A 22,086-nucleotide genomic window follows, 5' to 3' on the forward strand; every position below is an offset into this window, starting at 1 on the left:
CTCATGGGATTTATTGCTGCACCAAAGCTGGAGGGCTGAAGTTTGCCTACCCCTGCCCTACAGGCTTCACGTAAAAAACTAGAGGGGGTAGAGACAAGACTAGGCACGAGGATAGAGTAGCAGTGAGCAGTCTTTATTACAGGAGGGGGTGGAGACAAGACCAGTCACCCTGCACAAGGGGAGAGTAGCAGTGAGCAGTCTTTATTACAGGAGGGGGCGGAGACGAGACCAGTCACCCTGCACAAGGAGAGAGCAGTGAGCAGTCTTTATTACAGGAGGGGGCAGAGACAAGACTAGTCACCCTGCACAAGAAGAGAGAGTAGCAGTGAACGGTCTTCATTACAGGAGGGGGGGAGACAAGACCAGTCAACCTGAACGAGGAGAGAGAGTAGTGGTGAGTGGTCTTTATTACAGGAAGCTGCAAGTCTTCAAGGATTCATGGAAGAATACAAGGGACTCTCGTATGAGGACAATATTTGCTTATCCTGAAACCCAGCTTTAAGATGCAGAGATTGATCATTGTACTCTGAAATAGAGAATACCCATACCACAGAGAAACTTCTTTAAGTCTTTTCTTTTTTGGATTTGCTTGTTCCCTTCTTCCTTTTATGTATGAGCTGAAGACCTTATCCTGCGCAGTCTGAGCTCTCTTACACTGAATATCCTCCAAGTTCCAGGCGAGCTAGTCCTAGCCTATCTGCATATGCACAAAACCCTTTGGGTTCTCAATCCTGCCCATCCTGCCAAGGCTTTTGTTATGCGATCTGAAAGCAAGGTGGCCAGTGGCAGGATGGACTGCTGCTTCAGCGGATTCCAATAGATTTCGGGTCGGGGATTCATTGTGAGCGCAATGTATTACGGTCCCAGCCCTTGCAGACTGGGTTCCCACCATTGTTCCATGTGACAACAGGATATAATTGCTTACTTACTTGGCAGCGAACTTAACCATCTGCTTGCTCGCCCGCTCTCCCACAGCCACCAGAGCCTGGACGTTGAACTGCTGCTGACGCAGGACCAGAAAACACTGCTTTCCTGTGGAGAGGAAACCGTACAGGTGTATTGTGCACTTGTTACATCGCGCTAACACAACAAATCAGCAGCGGGGGGGTGGGCTGGGGTTTAGAATGGAAATACAAAAATAGATTGCTACCATTTTGGAAAAGGACTGCTGGTCGGCTTGCGTTAAGTGTTATTCACACATATTCGTTGTCAGTTTGTACTTTACGTGTTAATAAAGGAATAAGAATGCAGAAAAAGTTACACTCAATTCACACTTTTCTTTACGTTTTATTGCAAATTTGAATATTCATATATGATAAGAAGCCATCATGTTATCACTAAGCTCAGGCATTCTTTTTCATTAAAGCAGAACTCCGGACACAAATGTTAATAACCCATGCAATGGGGCTACTCCTGCAATGGTTTTTGGTAGGGTTGGAGATCTAAGGGCCTGTTCACATGAGTTTCAGGTCCTGATCAGGTGCGGATCTGCAGACGCGGTGCTATGTGTTTTTGCCGCGTTTTTTTTATGCGTTCCAGTAAAAAAAAAGTGGGGCTGTCAGTATGTTTGCTGCAGTGCAGTGCGTTTGACGCGTTTTGCGTTTCCGGACAAAATGTGACATGCAGTATTTTTACTGTCGTAACCTGAACGGACTGCGCACATGAGAACTGTAGCCCATAAAACACATAGGGATACGTTGGGATGCATTTTTAGTGCAGGAGCGTACGGATCAGGTCAGCGCAGAAAACGGACGTCGCGTGAACAGGCCCTAAATCTCGATTTTGCAGTTCTTCAGGGACTGCATTGGTGCCTTATGATTGGTGTAACGCTTTCACATGGGGCCAGGGAAGACATCCATAGCCCAGCGCAGGCTCTCACAAGTCAGTTTGTAGCTTACATATGACTTTCCTTCCCTGGTCCTAGCTTCTGAAAGAAGCAGATCAATGTGAGTGTACTACTGGAGGGGTTAAGTGAACGTTATACTTTGCTCTGTATGGGCAAAGGACAGTTTCACCTTTAAAGCGGACCTTTAACCATATCTTTAAAACAACAAAGCACACCTTTAGAAATGTTTAGTAATGACAATCTACAATCACATACTTCTAGATAATTGCCGGCTTTGTATTCTTTACATATCCTATTTCTCTTTTCTTCCCCAGTCTTCTGACAGTGGCCATGTTTACTAAGGGCAGATTACTAGCACTCCTTTTACTTCCTGAATTTCTGGCACATGCGACTAGGACATGTGACATCATCTCAGGGGAGGAAAATGCCTTTCCCTGAGATCTTGTGAAATTACAGATGAGATTTCCCAGCAATGCTCTGCTGGTGACAAGGCAATCCCAGTGTGCATTACTTTGCCAAACTGAAGTTATTTGCCCTTTTCCGCTTTATATCTGCAATGATGGCATGGTATCTTACTGTCTATGACTGTTTTGTATGTGAGCAGCATGGCAGCCATGGTATCTAAACCTAGACATGATACTCTAATAAAATTATATAAACTCTACATTTCCTTGAACAAGTATTTATTAGCACAGGGGCTCTTTTGAGCTTAATATAAGAATATAAAAGTATTCTATCAAAAAGCATTTTTTTGCAGTGTATGACCAGCACAGCAGCCATTTTGTATCGATAAATCAAAGTCGACAGCAATATTTTCCATTCTTCTACTGTACCACTATATAGTGAATGTGCAGTGAACATGGCAGCCCTTCTGTGTGCCAATGTTTGTTTTCAGTCACTCAGCACGCCTGACAATCACTAATGGCCTATACCCTTTCCATGACAATGGATCCCCGGGCTGGTACAGTTTAGGAATGTTTATTTTGCTGCACTAAAATAACATGACATTTGGGAAATGTGAACCACGCCTGCAGAGCAGCCAGCACACCCAGGGATGGAGACTAGGGCTGCTGGGTCCAGGACTTTCACAAAAAGGCAGGAACACTACAACGATGAAAGATCTTCAAGTATTTGGTGTATTCATATTTATCGTGACGTACCAAGCCACAAAAAAAATCTTTCATCTTATTTATTGTCATGACTCAACTCTCACACAAATGCATATTGTTGTGCACCGGGGTTCCGTATGCTTGCGTTGGACGGAGGAGGTACGCACTTTCGTGGTTTGGGCATATTACAATAACTAGACCACAGGATACACCACAGTTGAAGGAGAACTACAATATCTAAAATAAGGGAAGAGGGTGATCTGAATTTGGTCAACGTGATCCCCAATTCCAGCATCACCAGTTTGAAACCTGAAATAACAATCTCTGGTAGCATTCAAGATCTTGTTTCTTTCAAGCTAGCTCTGCCTAGGTGTCACAGACCTCCCAAATATCGAATACCGGCTATACAAGGACTTTAGTGGATAAGAAATGCAATCATCTCAAGTATCTATTCTGTACAGACAATAGTTCTGTTCACAGTGATCCATGTGCACGCAACATTCATGGTAATACACATGCCTAGGTGGGAATGGGCCCATAAGGGGTCTTCAGGGACAGGGTCACACCAGTTTAGATTTGCCGCTGCCCTGGACCTGTATAGCACCCTGCAGCTAACCCAAGGTGCTGCACCAAGTGCCAAGTTAGGTGTCCATGCAGGATCCAGTCACCAAAGCTACATTACAGGCTGGCCCCTGAAGCACTCGCCATGGGGTATTGATCGGGAAGCTCCAAGATAACCACCGTGGCTGGGCACAACCACAGAAACTTAATTAAAGACATCATTATGGCAAGAACTAGAGTACATACATCTCCCTCAGTAGAGAGCATATATCCATCACCTAAGGACATTAGCAAAAGTGAGGGATTATTATTAGCATGAGGGATTATTCGGGGGTCCTACAGCTTTGGCCAGTATCCCATCACTTGATGACACCTGCATATGACCCAGTTGTCTCTGAATCTACCTGTGTCCTGTACGGTGAGATCAAGAAAATAGGATTTCTACCTGCAATGATTCATCATGCAGCTGCATGAAAAAGTGTGAATATGCCCTGAGACTATTGTGCTGTTTAATGCGATTTTCATGCCAGTGGTAGGAAAATCTGGTAGAGTACCAACCACAGGACTACTAAACCTGGCAGGCCAGGAGTTTGCAGCATCTTTTGTGCACAAGGGGTGCAGACTGTGTACCATGAGAACAAGTCCATCCTGCTTAGCATACCCCCCAAGCCTGAGAATGCAGTTCTAAGAAGTTGGCTGTGGCCAGGCACCATGATCCCACCCACAACCTAAAGATCAGCTTTGGGTGGACTGAGCCTTTAAGTAAGATTTTGCTTATGGGTAACTTAAAGCGGACCTTTACACTCAAACATCAGATTCTACCAATGCATCCCTCTATGTATGATGATTAATAATAACAGACATGTCAGGTGTAAAAGGCTGTGATTGTGAAATACTTACACTTGAAGAGCATTCACTTCCTACTTTGAAAGGGCAAAATGACTTCAGTTTGGCAAAGCAATGCACACTGGGAATGCCTGGTCATCAGCAGAGCATTGCCGGGAAATCTCATCTGTAATCTCAAAGAGATCTCAGAGAAAGGCATTTTCCTCCCCTGAGATGATGTGCATGGTCACATGTGCCAGAAATCAAGACAGTAAAAGGGGATCTAGTAATCTGCCCTTAGTAAACATGGCCACTGTCAGAAGACTGGGGAGGAAAATAGAAATAAGATATCCAAAGAATGCAAGGCCGGCAATTATCTAGAAGCATGCGTTCGTAGATTGTCATTACTAAACTGGAGTGGGGCTGTCAGTATGTTAGCTGCAGTGCAGTGCGTTTTTGACGCGTTTTGCGTTTCCTGACCGTTTCCTGACCTTACAAAATGTGACATGCAGTATTTTTCTGTCGTAACCTGAACGGACTGCGCACGTGAGAACTGTAGCCCATAAAACACATAGGGATACATTTTTTGTGCAGCAGCGTACGGATCAGGTCAGCACAGAAAACGGACGTCGTGTGAACAGGCCCTAAAGGTGTGTTTTAAAGATAAGGGTAAAAGGTCCGCTTTAACATTCCCAGCAAAAGTTTGCAGGACATTTTTTTTATTATTTTGAACCTTGTTCCATGGACAGGATTTGACTACGCAATGAGAAACTGGGTACTTACCCTTTGCTCGGCTGGTGTGGACCCGGGCACGAACCCACACAACTTCATCGGCTTTTTGAAGAGTCAGGTCTTTTACTCTCACCAGAGCCCTCTCTGGAAAAGAAAAGTCACCATGTAACACAAGGAAACACCCACAGAAGAACCAACACACTGTGTACTCCTATCTGTATGCAGTGTACCTCAGTATAATATGATGCTGCGAAGAGTACCTGTCTGCCATCTGCAAAGCACAATTCTGTTATATCATTTTTGCCTTTGATAAAGGAGCACAGTTCCTGCAGTGTTACACAGGTTTCCTTTCAATATGTGCCCTGCCAGTGATCCTGCCAGGAATGTCCCTGGTTCGGGCACCTTTTGTTGTAAGCCGACAACACTCTCTCTGTGTCTGCTAGTTGTGCTATATTTTCACCATGTCGCACAGAAATCCGATGTAGACCACAAGTGGCAGCTTTAACATACATTACATAACACATGATCCACGGTTATCACCATCAGAAAACCCGACCCAGGAAATGCCATGCAGCCATTAATGGAGTATGATATAGAAAGGAAGTGGCAACAGAAGATCAGCAACACTATGATCCGCAACGGAGATGCAACATAGTATAGAAAGGCCGCCAACAAGTATTTTCTTTTTAAAAAAATACGCTTGTTTCTGATACACGATGCGATGCAAATAAAAATGTCACTGAGTTAGGGTTTAAAGTGAGCATAGATTCACAGATGAAGTCTAACACAGCCACTCCAACAGAAATGGAGACACTCAGGGGGGAATATATCAAAACTGGAGCAGACGGAAACTAGAGCAGTTGCCCATGTAAACCAATCAGCATCTTTCTTCAGATCAGTTTGCCCAGTTTGGATTTGAAAATAAGAGAGAGGAGCCGATTGGTTGCAATGCAAATCTGCTCCGGATTTTGCCTGCTCCAGTTTTGATGAATTCCCCCCTCAGTGTACAAGGTTCTGGGAAGGTAAACTGTTACATAGGTATAGCCACAACTTATTTCCCCGTGCAGATGAGTCAGCAAGAAAGTAACAGGTTTTTCAGAAGAAACAGCTGCAGACAGAACATATAGATAGACGCTGAAATGTTTCCACACTTTGATCTCCTTGTAGATGTTCTGCATTGCCGGTGTGGTCTCACTGAGCACTATATACAGAATCTCATTAGCCGTTACCAAGAGGCTGCTGCTATGCAGCTTTCTACACAAAGAAGCGGCACAAAGTTCCCCCACAAACAACGAGATGAGTCTCTGTGGCTTAGACTGATGGCATCTTATCTGCCACTCTGACCCTTCTTACTGGGTGCATGCATGCTATTCCAAGAAAAAGCAAGGCAGGGACTCTACACTGTTACCGGGTGTCATTTGCCCTCCTTTCTGCTGTAAATCATGGGGCTTAGCCATTTAATTTTATTACAGCATAGTTTAACAAGTTACATCTGTCCTTTCCTGCAACACGATTATGCTATGAGTAAACTAAACAAGGCAGGAAGGGGCATTCCTTGGCCCAAGATTAATAGCAGAAGTAGCGGAGGAGTGAAAGAACAGCTAGCCCGCTACAAGGATGAGCGTAGGATGGGAATCATGAGCAAAGACAGACACCCCTCTGCATTTGACCACCTGAGTAGAAAAGCCAGCGGAGAAGGACACCCTGCTCTCTGTGTGGAAGCAGTGGTCTCCCTGCAGTGGTGCGACATGTCCCCTACTATTGTTATAGCTAAAGCTTTCCAATCAAAAAGGAGCATGAGCTTTAAAGTGACACTAAACTCAGGAGTTCAATCTTAAAAATACATTCAAGTACTTTAAATATTAACAAAAATGTAGCTAATTTGTGTATCACTCGGCTGTAGATCCTCAAATCATCTCTGAATTGGTGCCGACACTGTCCTTCGTTCTGGAGGGGGGCTACTTTTGTTCCCCATGGTCCCTGTGTGTGTTATACAGTAGTCACCGCTCCAAGCTCTCTCCTGTGATTGACTACAATCTTGATACAAATCAGTAAATTAAATATGAGATTGTAGTCCATCACGGAGTGAGCTTGGAGTGGTGGCTACTTTACAACACACAGAGGGACCATGAGGAACAAAAGTAGCCCCCCTCCAGAAGGAAGGACAGTGTCAGCACCTATTCAGAGATGATTTGAGGATCTACAGCCGAGTGGTACGCAAATAAGATACATTTTTGTTAATACTTAAAAGCGATATTAAACCTTTCTTTCTTTTTTTAATATTTGCTATAAGGAGACCCACCTTTGCCTGAGACTGTTCTTTTTCTTTAAAAGTTTTAAATTACTCATTTTCTAGTGGGTCCCCACAGCGCTCTTCCCCCCCGCACCCTGCACAGGTGCCTCCATCGGCTAACGGAGGCACCTGTGCGCGCTCGTGCCCGCAGTGGCTGTGTGCGTCAATAGAAACCCCTTCTCTCTGACCAACACTATGATTGATGGCAGAAGGAGCCTATGGCTCCTCTGCCATCAGTATCCTCCCCCTGCAACCAGGAAGTACGGGGAACGGAGGATCACTTCGGGACCGGCGGCGGGGACGAGAGTCGCTGACAGGTAAGTGTGGGGGGGGTTGAAATAGGGGGAGAAAAGGGTTCTGGGCAGTTTATACCCGAATGCAGAGAATGCATTAAGGTAAAAATCGCTCAGACCTTAATACTACTTTAAAAGGTACTTGAATGTATTTTTAAGATTTAACTCCTGAGTTTAAGGTCACAATAATGACTGAAGAGCTATAGGTCAGTCTTAGCAGGGGGTATGTGGGAAATCTGCAGAAAGACCATTGCACACATAGATTGCAAGGGCCCTTCTCCACCGCATAGGTTTATCTACCCAGGCTGTGGCTGCTTTCTAAAGGACATCGACAGTAAAGCTTTGTGCACCTTTTGTTTTGATGCAACTGGATTGTATTTAGCAGATTTGATTCAATTCATTTGTGCTTTAACATTCGTAAAAAGCTGCAACAAAAAGGCCTTGAATGGGCACATTGGCTGCAAGTAGTACATATGAACAATCAATGTGCAATAACATTTGATCTGATAATAAAATATTTACCTTATTCTAGCGCTGACCACAACAAATATATAAAAGACACTATATACAACACTACTATACATTTCCTATAAAGCAAAAGTCAAAGTCAGTTTACACTCAATCACTGATGCTTCTCATGTGCTTACACACAAAGTATATTATTTGGAAATATTATAATTCCTTACACGATTCTGTACTCCTAAAACTAAGCTGAACAGAAAAAAAATATATATGTCTTTAGACTTTCTTTCTCTGCAGTATTGTAAAAATAAACAGATATGTATGGAATGCATAGAAAGTGTGGTGCCGACACACAATGGTGCGCTCTCTGCTTGAAGCAGCTTTTTCCTCTCTTTGTGCAGAACGGTCAGAAAATAACTGCATGGCCTGTGTCAGGGAGGGGTCACCAGACACAGAAGAAGGACTGCATGAAGTGCCGCACAAGTGGTAAAAACCTGACATGGGGTCATTTCTGGAGAAACATACCATCTCCATAAATTATAACATACGTGGACTGGAAATAGAACTTATCACATCCTATCTCTTCACACAGTTATTCAAGCCGCATCTTGCGTTCACTCAATAACATTTTACTATTACTAGCTAGTATGTATGTATGTATGTAGAATAAGAAATAAAGAAGTGCCTCGCAGTACTAGAGTCCTCTGTTAAATTGGGATTAGGACTATATGGAGTTTGTAAGGTTCACTTGTGTCTGCATGGGTTTTCTCCAGGTGCTTCAGTTTCTACCCCATTCAAACAACAAAATGATCCTGTATTGCCAATACTAAAGTAAAAGCAACAGCTTCCATTTAAAGTACAGGACTATAAACAGCCGGAATTTACCTTCATTGAAGAGTTGCCTCTTCAGTGTTTCTTTTATCAGAGCTGGCCACCTCGCAATTGAAGGCACCAGTGTCGTTTTTGTAGTTTTATGCTACAAAACCTGCACTACACCGCGGGACGCGCTGGTGCACACAGCGATTGCTGCACGGCCTCATTGATTTCAATGGGGTGACATCAACACGGCAATCGCTAAAAAAAGTAACAAAAAGCTAAAAAAATAATAATGTGCGACACAACGCGCAGCTTTTTTTAGCTTAGAAAATAATGGCACCCACAGCGTGATCGGTTCACACCTTGACGACTCCTGACCGCGTGGCAATCGTGCACCAACCGCGCAGATTGCCGCGCTGGTCAGGAGTTGCCTAGGTGTGAACCGAGCCTTAGTGTAGATGAGTGTGCATTTTTATATACGTGCATAAAGGACATTATTGGCTGAAAGCCACACTTGGCCAGGAACAGTTCTATGAACCCTCTGAACAGTCACTACAGCAATCACTCAGATTAGAGAACATTATTATGACCTCATCTCCTAGAGGCAGAAACCATTTAGAGTACAAAAACAAAATCAAAGACTTTAACTCGTCCGGTAACTACAGAATGTGAAAAAAAATATATATAAAATTTCAGCATTAATAATTCATCTAATCAAAAGACAAACTGGCGTAAGACACCTGGGCAGGTGATGAATGTCTGTTTCATTAAGGTGCCTGCAGAAACATGTAGTGCAATTAAAACCAAGAAGGGGGTTTTCTTCCGAGCGGAATTCCCCCGCTAGCTGCCAGCTGTTAATGCGAGAACATCGAATAATATGTGTAACCGTATTCTAAACTGACACCAACAACCAAACCCTTTGTTAATAACGGCCTAAGTAACTGCACTATAAGGCTTACAGTTTTATTTTGCCGTAAGGATCCTTATTTTTAGTCATGTGACTGGTAATTCAATAGTCATTGCTGATAATAACTCATGTTACGTCAAAAAATTTGAGTGTACAATAGGTGCAAAGTACAGAGGAATTAAAATGCATGCTTCAGCAAGTAGGGTCTTGCAAAGTCCCACAAATACTTGTTGATCCTGCCAGTGAAGGATCAACAGGTCCTAATGCAGCTTCTTGTGGTGGGGTGGCAACACTGCTGCACTGCTAAGGGTACTGTTGCCATTCTCAAGTAGGCTGCGCCTGCTTGCACTACAGTTGGCATGGGCAGGGCTATCGGCATTGTCACTGTTGATTGACAAGCCCATAGCTTGTCAATCAGCACCTGGCCCCGTCCACTGCTTTCTGGATTGTCAGCACTGTTTCAGTTGCTGAACGCCTCACTACTGTGCGCTGCAGTGTCTAGGATTTTTCTTCAAGAAGTCCAGTTGCCGTGACTTATTTTTTTTACAGATATAAAGTGTAAAAAGAGTCTAAACATTTAAATAGAACATACCTGGCTTATCTTGTGATTGTATCATGGGGGGAACTCCATATCTGTCCGTGGCAAAGTCCTAGGAAAGAAGAAACATGAAATGAAGAGTTCCCATAGAGAATTACTTTTCTTCATCACACTCATGACGTCAAAATCAGATATTATTTGAGATGTTCTGGGACAAGACTACGTCAGTCATTAAAGAAGAAGTGGCAGCATACCTTATGTCATTAATGTTTCCTATCCCCTTTTTGTGTGCAGTCTTGGCAGCATAATGAGCCTTTTAAAGTGTGGTGTATTATATTTAAGCCAATAGGGTGGCTATGTTGCCTTGCAGGCACCACATAGCCACCATGATGGGTGCCCATCTGGTTGGATGGGGGATATATGTGCTGTGCTTGGGGGAATGCATGTGCATTTCTAGGCAGCGTGCAAGGAATAGTGCTCAGGGGATACATGTGCACTGTGGGCAGCATGCAAAGAATAGTGCTCAGGTGCTGCGTTTGGAGATGCATACACTTAACGGGAAGAGCACACGGAAATTATGGGTCACGGAACCCCTAAGCATTAGATCACACCGGAATCATAACCGGAAGTCGGGGAAGTGCAGCAAAGAAAGGCAGAGATTCTACAACATGAAGCAATGTAAGGCTGAGTTCACACCTAGGCGTATCGAATATGCGCGTTTGTCACGCGTTTTCGTGACGCACATTTTTACCGCGATTCGCGGTAAAAAAAAAACATGCGACAAACGCGTGTTTCCGAGGGCTACTTGGCTGTATCCCAATGGAAACGCGCGGCAAATACGTCCCAATGAAGCTTCTGTACTTCTTTGGGCGTAGGCCGTTTTGTAGCGCGTCGATACGGCCTGTAATACGACCAGGTGTGAACCGTACCCATAGGAAATAATGGGATTTCGGTGTTTCAGCGTTTTGCAGAGCGTACGAACACGCTACAAAACGCCCAGGTGTGAACCGGGCCTAAGTGTTTATAGCAGAACTCAGGAAAATAAAGTTTGTCCTATACAGCTGATAAAGTCGAATTAGATAAACAGGATATTTCACTCGGGGTTCAGTGCTACCTCAATGAAAGACCACTTTAAGCTCCAATGATGCAGCTTACATAGCAAGCAAGAAGGGATGGAACATAATAAAAGTGAAAGCCGTCATAATGGCACCGCCATTTTAAGTTGAGAAAAGTAACACGTACGATATGTAAACCTGCTAACATTTTGTTGTGCGAAAACCACATGGAGGTGCAAAGCACACCTACACAACCCCGAGACCCACTTCTCGAATCCTATATAGCAGAGGGTCTGACACTTACCTCTCCTTCATCTGCCTGCTGCTCAGATGCCTACAAAGGATAAAAGGAAAAACAATCTTAGCAAACAATGAAAATAGAAAAACAAAACAGCACACCGCATTCACAAGAGGAGAAACTTTTCTTGCCAAGCATGAACTTTTTTTCACGCAATTAAAATGCTTCTTTAGCAAGAAATGTCATACAATTGTCTTCACACATCCCATGGCTGATGGTTTGCAAATGATAGGTAATAATTCTACTGCTAACTGATGGCAAAATTCTGCAAACCCCAGCAGTTCTTGGATATTGTACCTTGCAAAGTTACACGCATACATTGGCTGTGTTAGGACATTTTCAGGAAGCTCTATGGTCTGCTGTGCCTGAAGCCAAACTTCATCTTTTCATTGAAATGAATAAATAGGTGGTCCAGCATGTTTAAAAATGTAAAACCAGCTTTTTAAATACTTACCTCCTCCGCTGGCACTGCCCCTCAGCCCCGACTCACCAGTCTGCAATACAATGTGGTCCTCTTCGGGGGCTGAATGATGTCCAGCACCATCAAACCCACTTCTTCTGGAGTCCCAGCCGTTACAGACAAACCCCCCTGGAGCAGTATCATTATGCCAGTCAGGATAAAGTCCACAAACCCATTGCACTCGAAACCGCTATTCCAAAATAATGAGTGGGTGCTGCGGCTGTCGATAGTTGCCAACCGTATTAATCACAAATAAAATATATAGACACCGCCACTCCAATAGAAAATCAAATACGTCAAAGGAAATATGAGCAGCATAACGTGATACCCTCAATGCAATGTTTCGGGGTCTCACAGGATCCCATTCATCACTTGTTTTGCCTGATGAAGGGGATCCTGTGAGACCCCCGAAATGTTGCATTGAGTGTATCACGTTATGGTGCTCATACGTCAATAAATAGAAGTATTTGATTTTCTATTGGAGTGCCGGTGTCTATATATTTTAATTGCGCCAATCAGGGCTCACAGTACTACGGGACACAACGGAGCTCAGACATCGTTATGTAAGTGCCATGTTGTCCCTCCGGAAAGGAAAGTAATTTTGACCACCATCACCTACAGAGGAGGTGGCCTGGGGACCACAAAAAAAAAAACTAAAATGTTTTGATACTCGAACATAAAATGGGTGCAAGTAGAACACGAGCCCAGTAGATGAATATATATGTATGTGAACAGTTATAACTGAAAATATATTATTAATGTTGTTGGGCAACTCTTAGACCCCGTTCACATTGAGCGATTTATCGCGCGGTAATTCCCGCTATATCGTGGCAATTTACCGCGCGACATCGCTCTCCAATGCTTCTCAATGGGGCAAAGGGTCCTGCTGTCGCGGGTCGTGTGTCGCTACAGCAGGACCCTTTTTGGAGCGGATTTAGCCGCGATTCCAGCTTGCTCAATGCAAGCATTTGCGCGATATCGCGCGATTTGCGAACCGCTCAATGTGAAAGGGGCCTTAGGCTCGCCATACACCTATCAATTGTTTTCATTCAACTCGCGGGTTGAATGAAAAAAATTGACGCAATTCCTCCATCAACACAAACAGCGCATTGATCGAGGAATCCCGATGTTGCATTGCATTAGGACAGGTGCTGCCTGCACCTGTCATAATACCCGATCAGAGCGGGCATTGGCTGCTGCCTCTGATCGCACAAGGATTTTCCCAGCCGGCTCCTTCGATCAGCTGATCGAGGAATGCCAGCTGAAAGGGAGCCAACAGCCCACGCAATGTGTGAATTTCGGCCGGTACATTAAAAACTGCCCGAAATTCGGCCAGTGTATGGGCACCTTAACAATTTATTGCCTACCTATTCTCCCTTATCAGTGTGCAAACATAAGGTAGGGCTGGATAAATCCCGGGAGCCAGGTAGGCAATGCTCCTTAGAAATTACAGCCGGTGCCTAGCATTTTAGTTTTTCCTTAGCTGTGGTCAATGGAGCTGGACTCTGTTACATATAAGGATCACCCTAACCGTCCCCTCCGCTCTTCCAGAGACCTCCTGCTTTCCAGCTCCCTTGTCAACTCCTCCCATGCTCACCTCCAGGACTTCTCTAGAGTCTCTCCCATCCTCTGGAACGCTTTACCCCAACCTGTCCGTCTATCTCCCACTCTGACTGCCTTGAGTCATATCGGAGCTATCCCTTTGCTTCATCCAGGATGCAGAGAAGACGGAAAAGGACCCAGCTTGTCACGTCACCCATTGTATAAATACTCGCTCCTCATTGGCTTACCGCTACACAGGTTATCCCCCTTCAGTCTATCATGAATGCAGCTGCCAGACTCATTCACCTAACCAACCGCTCAGTGTCTGCAACCCCCCTCTGCCGATCCCTGCACTGGCTTCCATCCCCCACCTCCCTCTGCCAATCCCTCCACTGGCTTCCAATAGCCCAAAGGATAACATTCTAAAAATTAACGACTTACAAAGCCATCAACAACTCTGCCCCCGGCTATTTCTCCAACTTTGTCTCAAAGTATCACCCTAACCGTCCCCTCCGCTCTTCCAAAGACCTCCTGCTTTCCAGCTCCCTCGTCAACTCCTCCCATACTCGCCTCCAGGACTTCACTAGAGTCTCTCCCATCCTCTGGAACTCTTTGCCCCAACCTCTCTGTCTATCTCCTACTCTGACTGCCTTTAGGCGTTCCCTTAAGACTCATCTCTTCAGGGAAGCCTATCCCACCTCAACCTAACCACTCAACCATCACATTCTCAAACAATTCATCCCCACACAGCTACCTCCTCATGTATCACTTGCCCTTCCCTTTTAGATTGTGAGCTCTCAGGGGCAGGGCCCTCCTTACCACCTTGTCTTGAATTGTAATGTTTTCCTTATATTGTAAAGTGCCGCACAAACTGTTGGCGCCATATAAATCCTGTATAATAATAATAATATACCATTGAAAGAGTTTTGTTACATCAGTTGATAAGTGAACAAAATAATTCCTGTTGACCCTGCCAGAAATCCAGGGATCTCCTAACTTCTGTACAAATCGTAAGCAGTGTTATGAGCCCAGTTTAGTTAATCCGTGACTGCCTACCCCTGTGTTATGGAGATACAATCTACACCCAAGACCAAGCCAAAAGGTCCAGTGTAAATAGGGAATATGTCGTTTTGTTTTTTTAGTCTTGAACATAAATAAATAAAATATATAAAAATAGCCCACTATACATGTCCTCATAGCTGTGCACCCTTAGGTCTCAGGGAAGGGTGTTGGTCCCATTATTCACTTATTTATTGCAGCCATTTATATAGTGCCTTTGACTGATACGATGATTCACTTGTATTCTCTCCTTGTCGGAGCAAAAAAGGTGTCAGTGAGCAAAGCCTTTTGATTTCATCAATGTAATTCTGACACCACTGTTGACATATGACAGTTTTTACATGTCTGCTGTCTGCACTGAGCTCAGGCCACAGACAGGATGACTGTATAGTCTATAACACTTCTATTCTAACAGGGAGCAAATAAATACAAGTAAAGAATATACAATCAAGTAATCTCTAAGAGGTGAAGCTGTACTAGTATCAACATTTAAAGAGACACTATCACCAAAGAAAAAGTGACAATGTCTCTGTGAAGCCTTCCTCCCCCCAAAAATTTACAGTCACCTTTCTGGCAATACCCCGACATGCCTTTCTCTGTGGCAGCCCCCACCAAAATACCTTGCGTCATTGGTGTAAGATCAGTGACACACCAGTGCTTGGGCCCAGAAAGTCTCCTCAAACACTGCATCATGGCAGGAGGTAGAGATGCACCAAAACCGTTTTTTTTGGTATCGAGTAGCGATATTTTGCTTTCGGTACTCGCCGATACCGAATACCGGCGCTTCCGCTGGCATGAAGCCGGCTTCCTGGGCAATCAGGAAACCAGGCAGCAGGTAATGATCCACCTTCCTGATTGACCGGAAAGCCGGCTTCCCAGCCAAACAGCATTCAGACGGCTGTTCGCCAGCTTAATACTGATTGGCCGGGAAACCGGCTTCCCAGCCAATCAGCGGGACATTACTCGCCACCCTGCTTGCCGATTAGACGGGAAGCTGGACCCATATTCCCCTACGGCACTGCCAGTCAGAGGAAATCTTCCTCTGACCGGAGAGTCTGGTATCGGAGAAGGTATCTGAGCATTTGGGCGAGTACTTGCTGAAATACTCAGAATCAGCACCGATACTAGTATCTTTATCAGTGCATCCCCTAGTAGGAGGTCATATTGGTCCCCGGAAACTAGAAGGACCAGGTTTTTGCATGGACAGCCAAAAGAAGGAGCGGCAGGGGAGCACTGGAAAGGTGAGTACAAAGTATATGGGGTGAGCTTTACAAAGACACAGTCAATTTGCCTTCTTAGACCCCATTCACACCAGGGTGATAGCGTTTCAGCACGCTTTAATAATGTTTTTGTTTAATTTGTTCATATGTAATTGCTTTTTAAGGCGCAATTTCAGCTTGTTTTCAGTTGTCCAATGAAAAGCAGTCTCCGCTGCAAAAAACACGCTGATCGGCGCGTTTCCATTGAAGTCTATGGAGCCAAACAAGCTGACAAATGCACAAAAGAAGCTCAGAGACTATTTCAAACAACAGGCGTATTTTTACACGCGATTCAGCGTGTTTACATGAACGGCCTCCATAAAAATACATGGGATTTTAATTTGCATGCTTTTCAGCGTGAAAAAAAAAAGCGTGACGAAACGCCCTGGTGTGAACTTAAATGTTATGACACAGGACCATTGATGAAAGGTCCTCTTTCCCACAGATCAATAAAGCGGGCCTCAGGACTGACCACTTTGGCTTGCTTCTCTGCTTTTTTTGCTGCTTTCTCGGCTTCCTTCTGTTGTTTCTTCATGGCTTTCTTGGACTGGGCCTGGTCCTGGTCCTCGGCAGCACTGCAAAACACAAATAGAGAAGGAGAGTGAGCCCGGAAAACACGGCGCAATATTAAAAAGGTGACCTTGCCGATTCCAATTGTTATTTATTCCACTTCCTGTGGGAAGTGTTCAGTCAATGGGAAACTCAGGTTCCATTCATAGTATCGGAGGGGGTGCAGCTAATCCCTTTGTCTGGCTGAAACGCTTGTTTCGGCTTTCCTTCATTCAGTGAAGCTTTTCCCTCTGGCCGACAATAAAAACAGGAAATTTCTGGGGAAGCATGTGTTTGGAAAGAACAGCCATGGGATATTTCTTTTAACACGTATTTCAGACACAGAATGAATGAAGAGATGCTTCTTCCAATTAGGATGCCGACAAAAAGTGGCGATTATGTGAACCCAGATGACTTTCTGACCCAAAGTTGAGGACTGCATGTAAAAATCAGTGGCCAATTAATGCCATCCATTTACATTCTATATAACCCACTACAACAACATTCAGAGGACTCATTAGGCTGCTTTTATGGGGGACCCTATTGCCATATGATTTTTCTCTTTGCAACCACCCTCTCACGTTACACGCTGTGTGAAAACAAGCATATAAAGAGGACAGAGCTGGAATCGGTGAACACCGTGGCCTTCATATTCACTGGCTGAGGATCCAACATAGGAAACAAACCTACAGCTAAATGGGGTTTAGTCAATGTGGCAGGCAGAGGAACAAAAAAAAAAAAAAGCTACGATGCCTTCCCCGTTACCGGAACTTCCGGTCAGAGGAAGATTTCCTCTGACCGGCAGTGTCATAGGGGAACATGGAGCCGGCTTCCTGGGCAATCAGGAAGATGGGTGGCTAGTAATGATCCGCCTACTGACTTCCTGATTCGCCGGGAAGCCGGCTCATGCTACCGGCCAATCAGGAAGCCGGGTCATTGCTCCCTGCCCAGCTTCCTGATTGGCCGGGAAGCCGGCTCCATGCTGATTGGCTGGGGAGCCGACTACCCGGCCAATCACAATTGAGCCGGCCAAAACAACATGGAGCCGGCTTCCCGGGCAATCAGGAAGCCGGGGCGGCATGTCATTAGCCGCTGCCGGGCTACCTGATTGCCCGGGAAGCCGACTCCATGCCAGCGGAAGCAGTGGTATCGGTACTCGGTGTCAGCGAGTACCGAAAACAAAATATCGGTACTCAATACTGAAAAAACGGTATAGGTGCATTCCTAGTCAGAATAGTCAAACCTCTCTGGACAGAAATATGGAAGCTGCCTCGGAGGGTGCACATTCCAGTGCCATCATCCTGGTGCTTCCCCCCAAAAATAAAAAAATCGGAAAGATATTACTCATATTTCTGTTCTCAGAGGTCCCTTTGTTGAAAAATGTTTTTGCTGACCAGAACAATATAAATATATACACAGAAGAAATAAATAGAAAGATGAAGTGTTTGGTGAACAGCTTCTATTAATGTGAATGTAAAGGCAAAACATTTTTTCATACCATCCTCTTCCCTTCTTCTAAAAACTCCTACTCCCTAGCTTCCTAGTCACCTCTGGGTGAGGGCTGGTGCAGACCTGGGTAATCTAGGACGCGCGATCGTGTGCGGGTGCACACAGCGGTTGCCATGCAGCCCCATGGATTTCAATGGGATCACACCTGCGAACAAATGCTGAAAAAAGACACATGTACCATTTTTGGCGACACGCACTATGCGTTTTTTTTAACTGCGATCGTGTGCGATCACACGGGCGTTTTTGCGGTGGGAAACCGCACAATCTGCCTGGGGCGCCATTATAAATGGCACCCCAGTCGCCCCGCGATTGGCAGCGCTGAGCGATTCCGTGACGGCGTGGCCATCCGCACGGTGTTTCATGCACAATCGCCGCGCGGTCACGGATCGCCAAGGTGTGAACCTAGCCTCAATTGTTGGCACTATACTGTATAAAAACCTGTAATAAATAAATATTGTAAAGCACTGCGGCGCCATATAAATCCCCCAACATATTATATAATGAGTGACACACAAACACCCCCCCCAGTCCCAGAAAATATGTGCACACACACAAACCTATAAACTATTTTGATCTCCTGCTGGCTACAATGTACCAATTATAGATCCCCAGGAGGCCTATACGTTGAGAGCTTCTGTAAACAATCTTCAAAGTTGAGTTATAAGCCTCTGCTGACAGAGGACACTCTCGGTTTGTACACACACATACAGGAACGCTGAGAGCCGTGACGATTCATAGGAGGATGTGAACAGCGGCTCAGCCAAAATCCCAGCAGCCAGGAAAACAGCACAATCGCTCCGGCAGGTGTCACTTAAAAATACATGCATTAAAAGTCCGAGGCTTGCGTGCACCTGCCTGACGCTGGGCACTGTTCTCTGAATCACGCCTTGTCATGCCTCACTCTCATCCTGTAACAAGCTGCCTGGATGGCAAAAACAACAAAAATCGCATTAGTCATCGAGGACGTGACAACAAACACTCCAGATCCAGAAGAATAAGACAAAAGCAGAGGATGAAGTAACAAGTGTGCACAGCTGAAAACAAACAGAACTAATGTTGGTGCTGGAATGGGCCTTGAAGCTGCCTCCGCTAAATCCTGGTCCATTTACACCTGCCCATTCTCGTGCATCGAGCTAAAGCAGAACTCCGGGCACAAGTTTTATTAACCCTTTGCAGTGGTGCTACCCCCACACTGCAAGGGTTAACTGCTCCTTTTGGTCTAGGTAAAAAGCCAGCCAGCTCAGAGGATCCTCCCTGGACCAAAACGAGCAGTTAACCCTTGCCATGCAGGGGTAGCAACAATGCAAGGGTTAGTAAAATTTGCGCCCGGAGTTCTGCTTGAATGCACTTTAATTCTCACATGTTAATGTGCACTGCTTAGGGCTGGTTTACACCACCTAGCTGCACTGAACACACTCCCGCTGGTTGCGTTCAACGCATGGCCGCTGAAGGAGAATAGTGCTGACGCACCAATCCGCTGCAGTGCACTGTTTTTTGTTTTTTTTGTTAGAACTTTATTCAAATGACATAAGTGACATTTCATTAAGTTACATCGGCCACAGCACAGTGGGATGTGGTTGCACTACGTCACACCACACTGCGCTGAAAAAAGTACTTCATGTAGTACTTTCATTCAGAGCACACCACTGTAGCGTCTTGCCTTGCAAATTCCCTTACTTCCCCCAGCATAACCAGTGTGAAAGGGCCCTTAGGAAGCACGATCCCACAATGCACTGCACTAGAAAAGTGTGAACTAGTAACAAACAGAGGTCCGGCACACAATTTGGGTTGTGCTGCTTGTACAGAGCATGCTTTGTAAGAAGGAAAGCACACAGGTGACATCATCCGTGTGTTTATGCTCCTTTATTAGGCTATGGGCCCTGCACTAGACGTGGGCCTCCTAGGAAAGAAAAGGCCCTGGTTACTGGTCATCCAGCATGGAGGGAGCAGAGATCACGTAAGCCCTTTACCCAGGTACCCTAGACCTGAATGAGCATTTAGGCCTGGTTCACACCTGGGCGTTTTGTAGCGCGTTCGAACGCTCTGCAAAACGCTCAAACACCGAAATCCCATTATTTCCTATGGATATGGTTCACACCTGGGCGTATTACAGGCCGTATGAACGCGCTACAAAACGCCCTACGCCCAAAGAAGTAAAGGATCTTGTTTGGGGCGTTTTTGTCGCGCGTTTCCATTGGGATACAGCCAAGTAGCCCTCGGAAACGCGCGTTTGTTGCGCGGTTTTTTACCGCGAATCGCGCATATTCGATACGCCTAGGTGTGAACCCAGCCTTAACAACTGCAGCACGGGGACAGCCACACTGTAACAAAAATCAGAAGAGGACACCCAACGGCAGCCCAAGGAATGCAGAAAAGCATGAAGGGGAACACAATATCCTGCCCGCATCTATGCCATGGCACGGGCTATATCCTTAAATTGTAACATCTCTCCCTACCCCTGGACAACAGAAAAGCATTGGCTAAGCTTGCATGACATGACTTCTGGATTAAACTGATATCTAAGGTATTTGGCAGCTTTTTTGATTCAATGGATTGAGCCGAGTCCAGGGAAGGGCAACTAAGCTAATTTAGGCCCCATTCACACTGAGCGATTCACAAATTGCGCATTTGACGCGCGATATCGTGCAAATCCTTGCATTGAGCAAGCTAGAATCGCGGCAAAATCCGCTCCAAAAAGGGTCCTGCTGCAGCGACACACGACCCGCGACAGCCAGAGCCCCATTGCCATGCATTGGAGAGCGATATCGCGTGGGAATTACCGCGTGATAAATCGCTCAGTGTGAATGGGGCCTAAGGGGATGGAGGACCTAAGCTATGAGACAAGGTTACTAAATCTAAACATGTTCACACTGGAAGTGAGGAGATTAAGGGGGGACATGATTTTGATGTACAAGATGTTCAATGGTGATGGCAACATCAGCAATAAACTTTTTACAGTAAACTCCATAACAAAGGACTAGAGGTCACCACCTAAAACTGGTGGAGAAAAGATTTATCCACACAGCCCTGGTTCACACCTGGTCGTCTTACAGCGCTGATCGACGCGCTGTAAAACGCCCAGCAAGTGAAATTCCATCATCTCCTATGGGCATGGTTCCCACCTGGGCGTATTTCAGCGCGTAAGAACGCTCTGAAAAACGCCCTACGCCCAAGAAGTACAGGAGCTTCTTTGGGACGTATTTTCCGCGCGTATCCATCAGGATACAGCTGGATAGCCCTCGTAAACGCGCGTCTCGTTGACTGCAAATCACGTCAAACGCGCATATTTTACGAACGCCCAAGTGTGAACCCAGCCAAAGGGTGTAAGAGCTTAATTTCAGTTAGAGCGGTTAAAGTCTGGAACTCGCTGCCACAAGCAGTGGTATCAGCCGAGAGTATTGAGTCATTCAAAAACCATTTAGATACCTTCCTCAGAGACCGCAACATACAGGGGTACAGGGACTCTTAAAAACAAGACCGCACATGGACTCGTGTACACACATACACAATCACACACAAAGGTTGAACTTGATGGACCTGTGTCTTTATTCAACCTCAAATACTATGTAACTATGCAAGTATGTAATGTTTAAATAATGTGAAGTGTATGTTATGGGATAGGCTTCTTGTTCAGACTTCCCATAGGCTGTGTGCACAGCTACAAAGTCTTGTTCTTAATTTGAATTGCAGTTCATCTGCTGTGAGATCAATGACAGATTTATTCAGACAGGCTGCTGCCCTTTACTTTTTGGTGCCATTCACCTTACTGAACATTTCAATAAATTTGGCACCAGAGAACACCAAATGAAAAGGAAAGGCGACAGGTCCAACCTTCTTGATCTGAAGGCTCCATATGCCGATCTTGTACATGTGCAGAACACATACGGGCCCATGACCTTCAGAAGTCCACAGCAACAATAGCTGCCAATCTCGATCTGTAAAAAATGGCTGTTTATGATGAGATTAAAAGTAC

The 22,086-nt window shown here is 45.2% G+C and overlaps 1 protein-coding gene across 1 annotated transcript in view; it reads right to left on the reverse strand.

Moving 5' to 3' along the window:
- The window catches only part of DARS (aspartyl-tRNA synthetase), a 94,937-nt gene that overhangs the window by 49,453 nt on the left and 23,398 nt on the right, over positions 1 to 22,086 (reverse strand). The window contains exons 2-6 of the mRNA XM_018561809.1: positions 16,528 to 16,630; positions 11,742 to 11,771; positions 10,437 to 10,494; positions 5,125 to 5,217; positions 930 to 1,032 (exon numbers count right to left, since the gene is read on the reverse strand). Coding sequence (XP_018417311.1) covers positions 930 to 1,032; positions 5,125 to 5,217; positions 10,437 to 10,494; positions 11,742 to 11,771; positions 16,528 to 16,630 — 387 coding nt within the window. The remainder of the gene's footprint in view (positions 1 to 929; positions 1,033 to 5,124; positions 5,218 to 10,436; positions 10,495 to 11,741; positions 11,772 to 16,527; positions 16,631 to 22,086) is intronic.

The sequence above is a fragment of the Nanorana parkeri genome, unplaced genomic scaffold (assembly GCF_000935625.1).
Source record: "Nanorana parkeri isolate BGI_ZX_2015 unplaced genomic scaffold, ASM93562v1 scaffold545, whole genome shotgun sequence".
Lineage (NCBI taxonomy): Eukaryota > Metazoa > Chordata > Amphibia > Anura > Dicroglossidae > Nanorana > Nanorana parkeri.